Here is a 13,181-nt window from a genome sequence, read left to right as displayed (position 1 = left end):
GAAAAACACATTAATTATTTTGAGTGCTGAATTTAAATACCAAGGTCCTGATTTTTCAATTTTGGTGTTTTGTTGTTTTTTTTTTTAATAGCACCTTCTTGCTGAAAATTTTCATCAATATCACTTACAAATGAAAATGTACAATGGGGGGGCAATGGGAATGGTATTGACATGGCTAAAGCAGACAACTCTATTGTAGACATTACATTTGTGGGTGTTGCTGTAGACACTCGTAATGTAAAGAGTTCTTAGGGAATAACTGGTCTCATTATAGAAGTTTACATGCTTAGCCTGTCAAAACACTACTCGCTTTTGTTCTTGCTCTTTCAGTTAACAGGCTGAATTAGTTCTCCAAGGGCTCAGATGATCACTCTAGCCAACACAACAAAAGCGGTTGGAGTGTATGACCAAGAGCAAAAGGGAGGACAGCATGTGGCTCAGCTATATATAGGCATACATATAGAATCATAGAATCTTTGCGTTGAAAGGGACGTTTTAAGGTCAACTAGTCCATCCTCTCTGACATCTTCAACTACATCAGGTTGGTCAGAGCCACGTACCCTTACCTTTATCCACACTCAACTCTCTGAGGTTGCTGTAACTTCAAGACTACTGTGAGACACTCAGGAGCTTAAGAGTGATTCTAATTGAAACATAAGGAAAAGATATTTAAGGTTTGATTCCTAAGGAAACACCTTTCTGTGGTAGATCATATTAAACAGCATTGTAAACAAAGTATTGTGAAAATTCAACAGAGCAAGAATAACTTAGCTCGGTAGGATCAGCATCAAGCTATATACCATAATTACACTACATCAGCCTTTTTTAGAGTAAAAGTTCCTTCTTTTTCCTAGGCAATGTAGAACTTAAGTTTCCTTTGTTTTCAGGAAAGGGTATCACTCTACCTTCTTTTTCATCAGTTAGACTAAGCTGGAGACATGTCCTCCTTTTTATCTTGTGGGTGATTTGTATGGAGCGTGAGCGCCATGTGGACAATATTTTTGAGAGTTTTAGTTTGGTTTTAAAGGAAGGTTTTAAGACAGCCTGGTTATATCATGTTGGGAAGACATAATGAATACCATTAGATCAATACTGTACTTTTTCAAATGTCATAGAATGTGGAGGTCAACTTAAAGAGGAAGGAGATGTCTATTCTTTGCAGTGTTTCTATAGAAATCAGAAAATCTTGATAAAAGCAGTGTTAAAGGGGACAGCATACTTCTTTTACTTTGATGTGTTAATGGAGTTATTAATTAAACAACCAATAGAAGTTCAAAATTAACCAGAAATTATAATCTTCATAAACTGACAATTTCTCATGGAAACTATATTTCTTGAAAATTAGTGGTCTGTGGAAACCTGTAATGGGATACATAGTCTTTCACCTGTACACTGTAAATTTTAATTTAGCCCTGATGAATAGTGTGCAAATACATGATACATGTCTGGTTTTGGCAAAATAAGACATAAATCCATGGAAGGTGATATCACATTAAAAGAATATAGGTATATACCTAAGAAATGGATTCAGAAATTAGTTGATTATTAACTTGTAGAGAATATATGAATTTAATCCTAAACGGCCAAACTGGTAGTCAGTGTGCTACAGAAGTAATGCATATTATCAGCACCTAACATTTCTAAAATGTCTTTATTTCACCTATTCAATAAACAGTACTGGCATTGCTACCTTGCTATTCTAAATATAGCAGTAGCAGCTGATGTTCAAAGAAGATGTTCATTTGCAGAAATGAATAAACAGAATTGTTCTGCTTTGTAACTACAGCAGTATGTCATGAATGTTTTTTAATGAGTAACTTTATATACAGTGACACTGTCTATGGTTGGAGACAGGACTTAATAAGAACTCTTGATTTTTTAATTGCTTCCATTTATCAGCAACTTTATGCCCTTAAATAATTTTTCTGTCAGAACCATATGATTTTTTGCAATGTGATTATTGAAATTCCATCTATAGAACCTTTCTGGTTTTGTCATCAGTATGTACGACAAATAAATGGTAGACTTCTTGGTCAGTGTTGCAAATGGTGTACTAAGCTGAACAGGCTCAGTGTGGTTGTTCTAATGGCTTTATGATATGTAAAGGAGAGAACATAAGGTCTTCATGAAAGGTTCTCTGGGGTATTTAATGAAATAAAGAGAAGAAAAATCTGTAGGAGTGAACTAAAAAAAGGGTCTTCAAGGCCAGCAGTATGAAGTCCCATGTTTCAATAGCACAAGTGTGTAGTGGCAGAGTTAAAAGAGCGTCTGTTAAAAACAGATTCATCTTTGTAAGGCAAATTTAAGGATAGAATATGACAAAATGTTATGCCAGGTGCCCAACAAAGCCTCACTATCACTCCCCTCCTCAGCTGGACAGGGGAGAGAAAATACAACGAACAGCTCATGCATTAAGGACAGGGAGAGATCAGTCACCAATTACCATCGTTGGCAAAACAGGCTTGACTTGGGGACATTAGTTTAATTTATTACCAGTCAAAATCAGAGTGGTGTAAGGAGAAATAAAATCTTAAAACACCTTCCCCCCACCCCTCCCTTCTTCCCGGGCTCAGCTTCACTCCCGATTTTCTCCACCTCCTCCCCCCGAGTGGCGCAGGGGGACGGGGAATGGGGGCTGTGGTCAGTTCATCACACGCTGTCCCTGCCGCTCCTTCCTCCTCAGGGGGAGGACTCCTCACCCTCTGCCCTGCTCCAGCCTGGGGTCCCTCCCACGGGAGACTGTCCTCCACGAACTTCTCCAACATGAGTCCTTCCCACGGGCTGCAGTTCTTCACCAACTGCTCCAGCCTGGGCCCCCGTGTGGTCACAAGTCCTGCAGCAAACCTGCTCCAGCCCGGGCTCCTCTCCCCACGGGGCCACAGGCCCTGCCAGGAGCCGGCTCCAGCCTGGGCTGCCCACGGGGTCACGGGCTCCTTCGGGCATCCCCCTGCTCCGGCGTGGGGCCCTCCCCGGGTGCGGGTGGAGATCTGCTCCCCCGTGGAGCTCCATGGCCGCAGGGGCACAGCCGGCCTCCTCGTGGGCTTCACCCCGGGCTGCCGGGGAACCTCTGCTCTGGTGCCTGGAGCCCCTCCTGCCCCTCCTGCTGCACCGGCCTGGGGGTCTGCAGGGCTGTTTCTCCCACGTGTTCTCACTCCTCTCTCCAGCTGCAGTTGCTGTTGTGCCCATTATTTTCCCCTCTTCTTAACTCTGTTCCCCCAGAGGTGCTGCCACCGTAGCTGATGGGCTCGGCCTCGGCCAGCGGTGGGTCCATCTTGGAGCCGGCTGCATGGGCTCTGTCAGACACAGAAGCTTCTGGCAGCTTCTCACAGAAGCCACCCCTGCAGCCCCCCACTACCAAAACCTGGCCACGCAAACCCCATACAAAAGTCAAGCCAAGCATACGGTGTTAGCAAGTATTTGTCTCACTCCTTTGAACCTGAGGTCTTTTCCAGCATGTGCATTTGATATGTGCATAAAGCCATTTTTGTAACACGGGTAACAGATGGACTCATGTCTTTGCAAAATGTGCAGTGGTGTAAGTAAGAGCTTGTTCTTATTCACAACTTTAATATATGACTCTTATGTTAGGGACTTTTGTTTGTGTGTTTGTTTTGGCTGACACTTCTTGAGACACGTGGCGTACTTTCTCAGGTCGCTGTCAGTCAGAGTACATTCAGCATTTAATAAAAATATCTGAGCAGATTTTTGGGCAATCCCTGCATTAATTTTCTTTCTAAGTAAGTTAGCAGTACATTTTTGAAGAAGTTAATCCTCTAAAAGATAGGAAGGACAGTCAAACATTCATGAGTCAAGGAGACAATTAAAGGTGGGGGGAAACTTTGCCCACTCTACGTATATAAAAAAATAAGATTTTTAACTACTTCTGTATTCTGGATAAACCATATCTTCATCAGAAAAATTTGTGACATGTTGCCAAACAAATTTCCTGTCATCTGTCAATATTCTGTCATTCAGGATATTTCTGGGAAGAAACTCTTGTTACAAGGAAATTGACTAGTTAGTAGACGATCTGACAGTATATAGAGGAAGAAAAATCTCTTCGTATTCTTGCATTGTGAATGTAAGGAGCACCTGCCTTAACCTTAAAATTTTCTGTAGTTTGGTGAAGCCCATGACATTGGCTGAGGCTCTCTAGTCTAAATAGCAGTGCCATCTAATAGTTGAAAAAAGAGTTAAAATACACATACATAAAGTGTCTCATACAGCAAGAGAAGATTTTCATAATTATTCTTAAATATCTGGTTATTTCCTGGTGACAAACACAAATTGAACTATCTTTTAAAAGCTTTGCAGACATTGTCAAAATTTGATACAATGACATATTCATACATGTATACCATGTGCCACAATGAATGGAATTCCTTAAAAGACACAGTGGTAGTCTTCTATTTTTCACTGGGTTTTGGGTATATAAAGCATATATATATAAAGTGTAATAAAAATGTAGCTGTTTGTAAAGTTCAACATTAAAAATAATCTGTTGAAAAACTATTTATAAGACCAGTAAATGGGAAGATGTTTAAGTAACACTTTAATCTTAAATTATGCCATGGACACAAACTGTGGTTAAAATTTAATTTTTGTCAGGAGTTTTGAGATACCTAAATTTAGCTGTGTGGCAACCCAAAACATCAAAATCCCTCCACAAAGGGAAATTGCAGATGGATTAACTTTATACCTACTTAAATATTTCATATTGAGAAATGTAAGATATTTATGTCACTTAAATTTTGACTTTAGCGTATTTTTGTATATTTTAAATATTTAAAGTAAACCACATCTTAGTGAAAAATTCAGATTGCTCTTAAAATGTCAAAATTAAGCATTTTTAATTTTTCTGCCAAAATTCCATAAGTTCTATCCAATCTCAAAATGTTTTTGATATATCCTGATGCTCTACTGTTCCATCAAAATTTCTCTAGTTGATAATGATTTGGATATGGTCTCACTACCTGCACACATACTATTTCTGAAACATTATATCAAAGTAAGTTCACTTTTTCTGGCTGCATACTCTATGAAGTTATTAAAGCTGAAGATGTGTTTAGTGTACAGTTTTCAAAGATTCATACTTCACTGAGGAAAAAAGAGCTTTCAGGTAAAAGCCAAGTTCCAGTGAACATAATTGATATCAGCAAGACTTCAAAATTAGAATAGCTCCATACTTAAAATCTACCCAAAAAAGGTAAAAATAGTCATGCCCAGTGGGCTCTTCAGACCTGTAGGAAGTGCTTTGCAGTTGGTATGATGCCCCATCCAATGTGTGACCCCAGACCATACGATGGGAAGACATCGTTTGCCATAAATTTCCCAGTAAATCAGCATTGCCTCTGAATAGGGGAAAGCTGATGGGAAGGAGACTGGAGCCTCCCAGCTCTTCCAGCCCGAGGCAGCTGAGGGCTGCCCAGTGAACGCACTGTTTGGGGCACAGGCATCAGCAGCGTGACAGAGCATTTACTGACCCGGCATGGCTCTTGAAGTGCACACTTTAACTCCTTTAGCTCAGAGAAGAATCTGCAGTGCATCAGTTAAGTCAATTTTTGTATCTAGAACAAATACTTCCAGTTATGTGTACTTACCCATTATGAACCTATTCCACATCATTAACAAGGAAGAATCTGTTCTATATATAGAAATACTGGTTTACAGCTGCTTCAATTGCACTTTAAAAAAAACCAAACAAAATCCACAACCAAGAAAAAACCTCCTGATTATTCTTAAATGATTGTTAAATTTCCCTGCCTTTCTTACCCTTGTTTCCTTTCTTTTTCTTTCATAACTAAAGCAAAAAAGCTAAAAGTTAGGGGGTTGAGGGTTGTTTGGTTTTTAGATTTTTCTCCATAATAGCTGTATTTACAAGTTGTAGAATTGCTACTTTGGGCTTAGATTAGACTAATTTATTCATTTTAGCTTTCTGTTGTACAAAGCTGAATTAATTTCTAAAGGGTTTTTAACTGCTGATGTCTTATACCCTAAATAGAATCAGAGGTAGCTTTATTGTCAGGTGTTCTCACTTCAGTCATTTTCATCTTTCAAGGTTATGCACCCCTCTTTCCTTAGAGTGGCTGTTAATGCAGTGTAAAGTTTACCCAACTTGAACTCAATCTTACAATAGCTGTGCAATAGTTGTGCATGCAAAATTATGCTTCAGTTATACAAAAGAAGTTCAGGACACAAGTAGAATTTAGAACTACCTAAAAAAGGCTTATTTGTTACACTGGCAGTTTATATTAGATGCAAGGAAATGCATGTGTGTCCCAAATGATATACCTTTTGCCTGGCATTTTTGTCACTTAACAAAGTCCTACGAGGCCTTTGACAGCTGCCAAAGGTACCAGACAAACTGCTTCAATTCCCAGCAAGGCACTGGCCATGGCAGCATGCGGAGCAGCCACGTTGCAGTTCCAGCCCTGAGAACCAGTTGGGTACAAAATCGGTCGCTTTGGTTACTTCTGACCTGAGAATTAGTTATGTTCGTGCCCAGATCAGACTTTGCAAAGAAAGAACTTTTTTTTTCCGCTTCGAAAGTGTAAAGTACATCAAGCAAAAGATAAACAAACATATGTGCCCAGAGTCTAGCATATGAATGTTTTTTGGCACATCGTGCAAGAACCCCTCCCTCCAGTTCATTTTAGCAGTGCCAAGGGGAAGCAAACTGCTTCCCATTCTGTTGGGTATCCCTGCTACTTGTCTCCTTTTGCAGAGACATCATGGGCAAATTCTTGCCACTTGCTGCTTTTTCCATTTCTAGGGCTCTGCAGCCTGGGAAAGTTAAGTGTTGCCACCCTGGATGGAGCTGGGCAGAGGGTATTCCCCTTTTGGGAACACCCCTCTATCCATTGTTTTTGCAAGGAGCCTTATCTTGCTTTTTGTCTTGTTTCCTGTTGGGGTTCCACCTTTGCAGCCTCTTTTGATTTAATTCCAGCAGTTCAAGAGGATTAATATTAGCCAGATAGATTTAGGTTCATATAATATTTATGTATTACAAACACAAAATCCCCCCAGTTTTCCAGTTGTCCATGATAGAGCTTTTTCTGTACTGAACGTAAATGTCCTTTGTATCCCTCAAATTCTCATGCTAGAGTGTAGTATCTACTTCATAATTTGATTGTGTGTGAAAGTAACACTGAAGTACTACTTTTATGCTTTTTGTCATTGTGACCTCTAAGACCATTGCACAGAGGCTGAGATAGTGGAGGCCAAGTGGATGCACTTTCATAAATAAAGGCAGTCCCATGGATAATTTTGAGTACTTGAATGTAGTAAAAAAAAATCACAGTGTCTTTTAGAATATAGGAAAACAATTTAATATATTCCTGTTGATCGGTGGCAGAATAGGTTCTTATGTGTGGTGATACATGTGTTTTGTTACTTCACGTTAATGGAGAATGTGCTGCTACGCAATAAGAAAGACACCACAGAATATAAAACTTTATAAAATGTATCACAAACACATGATCATCCTTTTGTCTTTACATAGATTAATTCCTGAAACCATTTGTATAAAAAATCTAATCAGTCTGAGTTCATACCATGATTCTGAAAAGTTATTTGACCTTTTCAAATGTACTTGTAGATCCTCCTCCTCCCACAGCGATCTTTTGATAGGTGCAAAAGGATCTCTCCTGGCCCACCTGCTGCTTCAAAGTAAATTCCGTCTGCGCCTTTTTTAGACATTGGTCTTAACTGATTAAGCTGTGCTTATGGTCTGTCTCCACCAGAAAAAAGATTAGAGAAAAGATTAGTGGGGTGGGAGAAACTGTTCCTGAGAGACTTTCCGCTTTATCTGCTTAATCAGTAATTGGTTGGAGTACGACTGGGTGGAAATAAGCAGCCAACTTCCTGCATCCACGACGGTGGCAGCCGCAGCTGAGACGAGGAGCATTTGCTTTCCAGGCACAGGAGCATTCGGCTGCTTTGGAGCAGCATACTTTATTGAAGTTGATTATGTAGGATTTTGTTCCCAATTTTCCCTGGAATGCATCTTTTTGTTTGTTAGTGTTATGCTGTTTCTGTTGGGATAAAATGAGTTTACCATCCAGCTGTGAGCGCCTGACTCTGGAGAAAGTGGCTAGATTCCGGAGTGCTTACATTCACGGATCGCCTTATGCTATTAACAAGCCAATTGATATTAAACAACAAAGGAGACGGTATGAGACTTTATTATTCTTCAGCAAAGCATTTGCATTGTCTACAGCTTGCTGCCTTTAAACCTTCTGTGCTTCTATGTAGAGGAAGGGGGAGAAGGTTATAAAAACCATTTCATTTCACTGTGTTTGTATTCAATATTGAAGTACAAAAAAGGAGTGTAATGAAAAAAGGAAAAAATACAATACCAAGTAACAGCAATAAATATCTGGCTTATAGCAGCAGCAAGTTAAGCACAAAGTTAAATTAGTGTTACACAAGGACATGAACAATGTGTTCAGCATATTTACTGTTTGGACAGGACAGTACTGTGTATATGTGCAGTAACAAATAATTAGGTACTTTTTCAAGGAAGAAATGTTACTTAATTTTTTTTGATGCAAGTAAACTAGGGCTATTGTCTCTAAATTTCAAGAAAAAAATACTATGAGTTTGATTACTTACAAATTATTTCTTAATCCTATTTGTCAGATATTATGCATTTTATGAACTATTTTCTATCTTTTTATCTGGAATATATTTGTTTCATACTTTAGCAAAATACTGAAAACAGCCTTTTTGCATATTCTTCAGTGTGGCAGAATTTATTTCTCTTCAATTTTATCAAACTGTACCATGAAAAGAGTTTGAAAGACTTACTGAAACTTCTTGTATTAAAAAAAAAAACAAACTCCCTTGATTTTGTCCTAGTGGAAAAAGCAGATGTAAAGTTCCACCTGGGATCAGAGAACTGTTGATACCTGGTTAATGTTTTAGCAGAGGCTCTTTTGAGTAAAAGGTAAACTAGTGAGATACTGAAAAAAAAAAAAGCTACCTTAAGAAAAATGATCTTTTCTTCCAGCTGCCTTCCCAAAAGTACTTTCAGGTTAAATCAGTGTTTATAATCTGAAGTCGTTCATGTGCTTATATGGTACATAATACATTTTATTGAAATGACAAGGTTATACATAGACTTTAAACAGAAAAAGCCAAACTTTAACATGGAGGATGAAAAATCTAACATGAAAACTACAACGAAAACCCTTCTCCAGTTTCAAAAAAAATTATGCTTTCCCACAATATTTCTGATAATGTAATTTAAAAATAATAGTCCTTTAAAAAACGTAATCAAACGAACAAGAAATTTTGAGTACTATTTCAAGAAACCTTCCTATTTTTAACATGTTAGGGAATTGCTTTATTGATTTAATGTAAGATACTTAGAGAGCTCCATGATTTTTCTAACAAAATGTACTTTCCTCTTGAATATGCTGCTAATTGCCTATAGTTTGAAAAATCAGTGTAATACGTAACTTTTTCCGTATTAGAAGGGCAAATTATTCTGTTCTGTAAAATATTTGCCACCATGTAGACTCCAGTCTTTGGTGAGTACACATCAATGTAACTTAATCAGAGCTGGTGGGTATATTGGGAAGGGGAAAAAAAAAGTGAAATTCAAATGCTGTTGTACGAATTCATAACTTGATTTTACCACTAGTGATTCATTTATGTGTGTAAGCCAGAGGAATTTCTTCCTTTATACTGTCTTAACAATGGGGAATATCTGCTACCTTTGAAGAACATAAGGCTGATGCTAGACATCCATCAGTCTCCATCTCCAAGGGCTTTTTAAGGCATTACACTAATCCGAAGCCACTGTACCTACTGTCTTTCAGAAAGAAGACTCTCTCTTGTTTAATAACTATTCTAGTTAAGATTTGAACCTCTTTTGTAGCTGATGTGACACTAATCTCAGGGGTTTCATAAAAGAGGCTTTGTGACTGCATTCTTCTCCTTTCTTTTATGCAAGCACAAACCCAAATCAGTTAAAAAACAATAACTAGAAATAGTATTAGGAACTGAAGCTCTTCCACATGCCAGACAATTTCATAGCTCTCTAACTGTTGTTTTACCTTCTTTAGAAAACTCATGCAAGGAACTGCGCAATATTTTAGTCCATACAGCTCCTTCCTATTTTTTTCAGGGAGAAGAAGTGCTATGCACAAGTTAATTTCAAAAAATATATAAAATGTTCATGTGTCATGTTTTTCAGTGCACTAGTTGAAGGCAGAACTGGCAAAAAAAAGTAAAGAATTTCTAAGCAAAATGTAATTATTAGTTTTGTGGTGTCAAGTAGTATTTCAGAGCTCTTGAGAGAGTAAAACTCCTAATTAAGATATTTTGAAGGATTAAGGTTAATGGGAGTATTCATATAGTGAAAATGAAAGAAATTATTGGAACTTCGGAGCTAGAGCTTGAGTTGGACTATACAGTATCTAAGATGACTGGGTCACTAAGTAAACTCCTGCCTGCTAGTACACCAAGTTAGTCTTCCTGAGTGTGGATTTGCAATGAGACTTTTTGTTGCTAATAGAAGAAAACACAGATTTAACTGTCTGGAAGGAGTGTAGATGGAAGGAGTTCTAGGGGAATTATTTGCCGATGGGTAGCATTTGTTTATTTTTGCTTTTGGTAGGTGTGTGAGATACGAGAGTTTCTCTCAAAGATCGCACTGTTTATGTTGCTTAATGTGCAAGAAGTTTCTCAGTTGACTTCTTTTTTGTCATCAGTGCAAAAATGAATAAAGGTTTGGGGAAGCATTGCATCTTTCATAACCAGATACTCACAAGAGGTGCCTAGATATATCTAGGTTGTGGAGTTAGGACTATGAATTAGTTTGATAACTGCAGGTCTCTTAGAGAAAAAAACCAGCCATTCATATGTGTGCATGTAAACAGTCTACATATGCATGCACACATACATACACATTTTGAAATGTTGTCATGCTTGTTTTTATGGCTGTTATCAAAACTGAGACAAGCATTTTTATATTTTAATAGTGCAAGCTGAATATTTTCCAGTGTTTCTTGAAAGTGAAGACTTTTTACAGAATTGCATGTCACCAAATTCTTTGGAGATTTTCAAACTGATAATTCCATTTTGTCTTTAGGAAGAAATGTGTCAAATTTCTGTTTCAAAGGAGATTTTTGGTTTTAGATTTTTATATCCTGAGGCTTCCAAATGCTAATAAGAGAAACTAAAAAAAGAAACATTTCAGGTTTTTAATACCAAATACGTTTCAATTAACCTGAAATGCAAGCCTTTTAAGATTTTGCATCACTTGAAATTTCCATTCTACATTAGGATTCTGTTCTGGAATAGGATGATGTCTCAGAATTGCAATACCACTCGTCAAAGCAAGAAGACTCTTTCTCATATAGGTCTGTCTCTGAGTACAAGAAGGGCTTTTTGTCAAATTGCCAAGGCAGCTATCATTTTATAATGCTATCCATGGAAATGGATATGCAATGATACAGTGGTGGGAGTTAGGACTTGGACTAACGTTCATGTATTAGTTGTATCTTCATGTCCAAAAAGACAGAACAAAACAGTTAGTGAGCCCCAATATATGGTGAACCGTGCCACAAAGCACATTGTGTTCCAAGAAGGAATAGATTTGATTGGAAATTAACTGGTGGGGAAAAAAAGTTATTTCTTCTAATTCAGATCTAAAGGAAGCCCTGCTTTTTCTTCTGTTGAAAGAAGAATACTGAGGAAAATGATATCTAATATGCAGGGGAAACTTTTTTTAAAAAATACAGTATATAGTGTGTACTGCTTGTGTAATGCTTAGGTGAGCTGTGTCCTGACCCCCTCCGCTTACCTCCCTGCAATAGAAACTACTGAGTGGAATCTAATAAAGTGGTTTGTATTTATGTGTTTTATTTGCTTCTTGTTTGTAAGCAGTACTGGCATAGATTTAGAATAATAATTTATTAAGCAGATTTATCCTATAGCCAGTTTCCAATAGTAGAAAAAAAAATTATTATTTTTTAACATTAAGCCATCCATTTTATTCCTTCTGGCTTTTCTTATCACAGGCATGAATACAATGTTATTACATATCTGCTATTCAACTTGTATCATTAAAAATGTTCTTATATTAATTTCTTTTAAAATAGAAACCCATGGATGATTGACTGCTGCTGCATGGAGTTCACTGAGGCTCTAATTACTGGTTTTTTGTTTGTTTTTTCTTCACAAATATTTGTGCACCTGAATTGAGGCTTAAGAAAACTGTGACTAAAAGAACATTTACAGCATAGTCTATTTTACTAGCTGGCATGCTTTTTAGTGCATGACTTTCAACTCTTCAGTTCCTTGAGACAAATTATAAGATGAGAATCTTAGGTTTATTTTTAAGTTTTTCAACTTGTTGGCCTGGAAAAAAATGCATGACAATAATATATGCATCCAAAACAAAACCAAAAAAGAAAAATAAAATTCTTTTTTTTTCCCAGTTAAATTGTAGTTAAATTAATCCAGTTAATTATTACATCTAATGTTTTGTTTCTCTCTTTCACTGGATTCACTTTGTAATTGAGAGGAATTCTTCCAAAGAAGGCTTAGCTGGAGGACACTGGCAAAGCATTTAAATCTTCTGCAACTGAAAAATTAAATAGATAAATGTTGTGGTTTAACCCCAGCTCACAACTAAGCACCACACAGCCGCTCACTCACTTCCCCCATGGCGGGATGAGAGAGATAATAGGAAGAATAAAAATGAGAAAACTCGTGGGCTGAGCTAAAGACAGTTTAACAGGTAAAGCAAAGGCCGCACACACAAGCAAAGCAAAACAAGGAATCCGTTCACCACTCCCCATGGGCAGGCAGGTGTTCAGCCATCTCGAGGGAAGCTGGGCTGCATCACACGTAGCGGTTACTTGGGAAGACAAACGCCATCACTATGAACACCTCTTCCTTTCTTCTTCCCCCAGCTTTGTATGCTGAGCATCATGTCATATGGTATGGAATATCCCTTTGGTCAGTTGGGGTCAGCTGTCCTGGCTGGGATGGGAAGGGCAAGAGAAGCTGAAAAGTCCTTGACTTGGTGTAAGCACTACTCAGCAACAACTAAAACATCAGTGTGTTATCGACATTATTCTCATCATAAATCCAAAACATAGCACTATACCAGCTACTAGGAAGAAAACTAACTATTCCAGCTGAAACCAGGACAATACCTTTCATAT

General features: G+C 37.9%; 1 protein-coding gene across 5 annotated transcripts in view; it reads left to right on the top strand.

Moving 5' to 3' along the window:
* Positions 1-13,181, top strand: part of PDE4D (phosphodiesterase 4D) — a gene marked incomplete at both ends in the record, with an annotated part of 545,358 nt that overhangs the window by 304,560 nt on the left and 227,617 nt on the right. The window contains one exon of one of the 5 annotated variants that reach the window (XM_082012781.1): positions 8,047-8,171. The exons of the other annotated variants lie outside the window; for them this stretch is intronic. Coding sequence (XP_081868907.1) covers positions 8,047-8,171 — 125 coding nt within the window. Of the gene's footprint in view, positions 1-8,046; positions 8,172-13,181 lie in introns of those variants that run through there. 5 annotated transcript variants of the gene reach the window in all.

The sequence above is a fragment of the Phaethon aethereus genome (genome assembly GCF_964289735.1).
Source record: "Phaethon aethereus genome assembly, chromosome: Z".
Lineage (NCBI taxonomy): Eukaryota > Metazoa > Chordata > Aves > Phaethontiformes > Phaethontidae > Phaethon > Phaethon aethereus.
This window is presented reverse-complemented; position numbering and strand designations above follow the sequence as displayed.